This window comes from Leptonychotes weddellii, chromosome 5, assembly GCF_054177405.1.
Source record: "Leptonychotes weddellii isolate Sample4059 chromosome 5, ASM5417740v2, whole genome shotgun sequence".
Lineage (NCBI taxonomy): Eukaryota > Metazoa > Chordata > Mammalia > Carnivora > Phocidae > Leptonychotes > Leptonychotes weddellii.
This window is the reverse complement of record NC_138373.1, coordinates 67446256-67452229: the sequence shown is the minus strand read 5'-3', so window position 1 is coordinate 67452229 and position 5974 is coordinate 67446256. Positions and strand designations below refer to the sequence as shown.

Here is a 5974-nt window from a genome sequence, read left to right as displayed (position 1 = left end):
ATCCCAGGACCCTGGGATCATGACCTGAGCCGAAGGCAGATGCTTAACAACTGAGCCACCCAGGCGCCCCAATGCAATTTTTAAAAGAAGATCTATTTATTTATCTGAGAAGAGAGAGAGAGAGAGAGAATGAGAACAAGCAGGAGAGAGAGTCTTAAGCAAACCCTGAACTGAGCACAGAGCCAGACGCAGGGCTCAATCTCATGACCCTGAGATCACGACCTGAGCCGAAACCAAGAGTTGGACACTTAACCAACTGCACCACCCAGGCACCTCTGATGCAATTCTTTATTCAAAAGTAGTAGAGAAGATGACTGAAAAGGTTTTTTTCTCCTCAGTGTCATTATGAACACAGGATTTAAACACATTATGTTTTAATCCATTGCAGTTGTCATTACTTTTGCTGCTCTAATTGTCCCACCTTTAACCAGTGAGACCACTTCAGGTTGGTTCTGGGGTCCCCCTGGCACAACGTCATGATAGTCTTTAGTAAATTCTTCCTTCTTGTTATGACAAGATGCTCCTGGCTCATTTTGTACACTTCCTGCCCCTGTCCTGAAATCAGACATTTTCCAAGGGTTGCTGATTCATTTTAATGAGGACGTCTTAACATGCACACTGAAAGTCCACAATCCTGCTCTGGAGTGCTCATTGAGGTTGGTCTTTTCTGTGGACAGGGCCAGGATATCCTTTTTGTTTCTTTCAGAGAAAATACGTCATGAGTTCATTGATATTTCCAATTCATATTCAGCAGTACATCTTTGATTTACTCTCTTTTTTCGTTTGCTGAAAACCTTGGTTCCTAATGACATTAACATAATACTATTTGCTCTATCCATCTATATAGTTTGAGAATAACAGTGCCAATATTGTTTCTAGCAATGTGGTTATGGAACACAGTTTTTTGATTTATTTATTGTTTATGGTTCTGTGTTTTCAAGTCCCTTGAAAGAATTCACCTACGTTGTTATGTCATGAACTTGATACACAACTATGTTTATTTGTTTCATTTGCTTTCAAATTTTTGAGCTTATTTTTAAAAATCTAATCTTGTTTTATAAAGATATAAAGCATTTACATGGTTCCAAAGTCAAATATGCAAAATAAAGCATATTCATAAACCTGTCTCTGTCTCCATCCCTGTTCTTTCACTCTGCCTAAAGTAATCTTTTTTGTTTTCTTGTTTATTGTTCCATTAAAAAATATATGTGCACATATGTATATACATACATGCATCTATGTTTATATATGTGTAAGTAACTATGAAAATACACTTGTATCTCCTCTTTTTAAATAAATAGTGGGGTATTATATACACTTTTCTCCATTGGTGAGACCATTCCATTGCAGTATATAGATTTCTCATTTTTTGTAGTTACATAGTATTCCATTATGTGGATCTACCATGGTTTATTTAACTAGGCTCCTACTGATGGATTTAGGTTATTTTCTGTCTTTCACTGTTATAAATGGAGCTGTAACAAAAAACTCATGTATGTATCTTTCTTATTTTTACTGGTATATCTCTGGGATACATTCCTAGAAGTGGTATTGCTGAGTCAGAGTGTAAATGCATATGTAATTTGTTAGATACTATTAAATTCTCCTCCATAGCCTTTGAAACATTTTGTATACCCACTGACAATATACACAAGCCTGATTCCCCACAGCTTTGCCAGCCATGCATGGCAATAAACTTAGACCGTTATCAATCTGATGAGTGACATACATAATCTTGGTAGAGTTTTAATTTGCATTCCTTTTATTGAGCTAGACTGATCATTTTTTCATATACATAAGGACTAGTTGTATGTGTTCTCTAAACTGTCCATATTTCTTGGTCCTTTTTCCTATAAAGTGGCTGAGTTTTTACTTCTCTATTTTTGAAGTTCTTCATTTATCATGGATATATAATGTAGGAATAGTAAGCTTTTATTTGTTATATAAGTTACAAACATTTTTCTGGTTTGTCATTTCTCTTTTCACTTTGCTCATGTTTTTATTTTGCCAAATAAACATTTTTTTTAAAGATTTTATTTTTATTTATTTGAGAGAGAGAATGAGATAGAGAGAGAGAGCATGAGAGGGGGGAAGGTCAGAGAGAGAAGCAGACTCCCTGCTAAGCAGGGAGCCCGACGTGGGACTCGATCCAGGGACTCCAGGATCATGACCTGAGCCGAAGGCAGTCGCTTAACCAACTGAGCCACCCAGGCGCCCCCAAATAAACATTTTTATGCTGTTAAATTTGTCAGTCATTCTCTTATTGCTTCTAAATTTTGAGTCATCATTGGGAAAGGTTTCCTAATTCCTAGATTTTAGAGCAATTGGCTCATGGTTTCTTTTTAGTACTTATATGGTTTTATTTTTTTACATTTAAATCTCTGAGTCATTTGGACTTTATCCAGATGTATGGTGTGAGGAAAAATACAATTTTATCATTCTCCATATGGCTCTCAAACTAGTTATTAAAGAGTCCATTTCCCCCTAGTCTGACTTGATGTCTTTCCACATGCATTTAGATGAATTTCTGGATTTTCTATTCTGTCCCCTTGGTCTGCCTTTCTATTCATGTGTCAATACTACACTTTATAAATTATAGAGATTTTGTCATATGTTTTAATATGTTAGTAGGACAACACTTCCTTTGTTGCTTTTCTTTTTCAGGGATTTCTTGACTATTCTTCCAAATAAACTTTATAATCCATTTATCTGGATCCAGAGAAATACTGATGATATTTTTATTGGGATTAATTTAGGATTAATGTCTTTGTGATGTTGGTTCTTCCTACCCCAAAACACTGAATATCTCCCCATTTGTTCAAGTCAACTCTTGTGTCTTCCAAGAGTATTTTATAATTCTTCTTAATTAAGTTTTAGGACATATCTTGTCTTATACCTAGGGGTTTCATTACATTTTATTTTTTGCCCTCTTGAATATTTTTACATGATATTTTTTATCTAGTTTTTTTTGCATAAAGGATGTTAATTTTTGAATATTCATATTATATCCTGCTACTTCACTAAATTCTCTTATTGTTTATAGTAGTTTTCCTATAAATTCTTTCAGGGCTTTCAGATATACAATCTTATCACCTTCTTAAACAGAGATAATTTGCTTCACCCTTTCCACTTCTCATTGCTTCTAGGTACATTCTCTTGTCTGGCTGCACTGATTGATACCTTCCAACCTTGTTAAAGAGTAGTAGGAATATAGGAATGCATGTCTTAGTCCTGTCTTTAGTTGAGAGAACCTCTAGCCCCATTCAGATGTTGACTTTCAGGCTTAGGTCAATTTTTTTTTTTTTGAAGATTTTTATTTTTAAGTAATCTCTACACCCAATGTGGGGCTCAAATTTACAACCCTGAGATCAAGACTTGCATGCTATACCAACTGAGCCAGTGAGGCACCCCTGGTCAATTTTAATTGTATTGATTAGTTTTTAAAAACACGCATGGATATTAATATTTGTTCAAATGTCTTTTCTGCATCTATGGGCGTGATTGTATTATTTCCCCCCTTAGCTTTATTAATATGCCATTTTATATTAATTCTCCAGGTCTTCTTTTCTAATATACACCTTGGTTAAGAATATTTGTTCTTCAGTGTTTCTCAACATTAAAAATGTCTCTGGCTAATCTCTGAACTTGGAAAGATGAAGATCATGCCCTTTCTCTCCAAACCAGTGATCCAATCCCCTAGACCCCAGAACCAGGCTGCCTGGTTTTGATTCTAGCTTCGCCTCTTATGAGACATACGACCTTGGGCAAGTTGCTTATCTCACTCTGCCTTGGTTTCCTCATCTGTTAAATGGGGATAACAATAGTACCTATATTGTAAGGTGGTTATGAGGCTCACTAGGTTAATGTACACCAAGTACTCAGAACAGTGCTTGGCCTGCTGTATTCTTTTTTTGCTCTCTAGTTTTTATTTAATTTTGTAGAGGTAATACATTCACATGGTTCAAAATTGTACCAAAAATTTATACAGTGAAAAGTGTCCTTCCATCCCTGTTTCAGTTACTCATTTTTCTAATGAGAAGCAACCAATGAGAACTCTTTCCTATTTGGCCTTTCATAGATGTTTTATATATACACATGTACAGATATGCCATGGTTTGCCTCCATTTTATAGAAATAGTATCACATTGTGCACAGCGTTCTGCATCTTGCTTTTTTAAATAGGTGATTGTTTCATATAAAATTCTGTTGTTTTCATTAGGATAGCATTAATTAACTTGAGTGTCTAGGGGAGGTTTGACATCTTCATGATGCTAATGTTGAATCTTCCTATTCAGGAACAAGATGTAGTCCGCTGTATTCTTGACCTCATTAGTTTTTAGCACCCTCCCAACATGCTTGTGCGCTCATACACACACACACACACACACACACACACACACACACACACACCATTCATTTCTTCTTTCTACCTGTCCAAAAAACGTGATAGCACTAGGTAAATATAGTTGTCTTGTCTTGACCTTACTTGCTGGGAACCAGGTCCTGATCTACGTGAACTACTTTTACCAGGGCTCTTGGTGAAGGGGCTCACACAGCTCCAGCCCAGACTCAGGTGTTCTTGGAATGGGACTGCTGCAGTGTGGGTGGGGGATCTGGACTCCTGCCCCGGAGACCTGCACTTTGTGTTTTTCCAGGGGGGAGAGCAGCAGCTTGTGTGCAGTGTGGAAGCTGTACCAAGTGCCTGCTTGACCGGGGCCATGTGGAGGTAGTTCTCACTTCCCCAACGGCTTCCCACTGTCATCATGTTTGTCTTGGACCCGGTTGTCTCCTGAGCTGCCAGCCAGGGAGTGGGAGGGACCCTGACTCAGCCAAGGGAATCCTGGGGCTGGAGCCCCCTCCCCTCTCAGGACCCCCAGCCCCGCTCCGGACATACGTACGCAGAGGCGTTGAGAGCCAGCGCTGTCCAGTAGGCTTCCATGGGGGCTGTCACCACTGCGTCAAGCAGTACCTCCCGCACCAGCTCCTCGTCGCCTGGAGGCAAAATAAAAGACCAAACCACTTATTTCCTCCATGATGATGAACACAGCTCATCTGCCCTTGCGAGGAACCCTGAACTTAGGGAATGGGCTGTGCCTCATAAACACGGGTCTGGGACTCGTAAAACCATCTATGTGAGCTTGAGGAAGTCGTGTTGCTTCTCTCAGCCTTCACATCTTCAATCCCAAACAATATGTGACTAGGTCTAAGTGATTTCTAAGGCTCTTCCCAGTTCTGGTATTCTGTGAGATTAGAACCCCTCAGTGACATCAGCCCTTGCCCTGAGCCCCGGCCACCTCTCCTCTCTGCTGCCATCTGTCTGCAACTTGATCACCACCCTCCCAACACACTGGCCTTTGCCAGGTCTGTGAGTTTGAATTTGCCTCAGAGCTTATGGGCTTTGGATGCTTCCCCCTTACTCTTTGCATGGGTGGCTCCTGGTCTGGATGCTTCCCCCCTACTCTTTTCATGGGTGGCTCTTGGTCTGGATGCTTCCCCCCTACTGTTTGCATGGGTAGCTCTTTTCCCTCTCTCTCTCTCTTTTTTTTTTTAGTTTTTAATTTTATTATGTTATGTTAGTCACCATACAATACATCATTAGTTTTTGTTGTAGTGATCCACGATCCATTGTTTTCGTATAACACCCAGTGCTCCATGTAGTACGTTCCCTCCTTAATACCCATCACCGGGCTAACCCATCCTCCCTCCCCCCTCTGCTCTAAAACCCTGTTTGTTTCTCAGGTCCATAGTCTCTCATGGTTCATCTCTCCCTCCAATTCCCCCTGCCCATTTTTCCCTTCCTTCTCCTAATGTCCTCCATGTTATTCCTTATGTTCCACAAATAAGTGAAACCATATGATAATTGACTTTCTCTGCTTGACTTATTTCACTTAGCATAATCTCCTCCAGTCTCATCCATGTTGATGTAAAAGTTGGGTATTCATCTTTTCTGATGGCTGAGTAATATTCCATTGTA

At 39.4% G+C, this 5974-nt stretch overlaps 1 protein-coding gene across 1 annotated transcript in view; it reads right to left on the bottom strand.

Moving 5' to 3' along the window:
• CACNA2D4 (calcium voltage-gated channel auxiliary subunit alpha2delta 4) overlaps nucleotides 1-5974 on the bottom strand; it is a 113682-nt gene that overhangs the window by 53218 nt on the left and 54490 nt on the right. The window contains exon 23 of the mRNA XM_081818917.1: nucleotides 4899-4992. Within this exon, the coding sequence (XP_081675043.1) occupies nucleotides 4899-4992 (94 nt within the window). The remainder of the gene's footprint in view (nucleotides 1-4898; nucleotides 4993-5974) is intronic.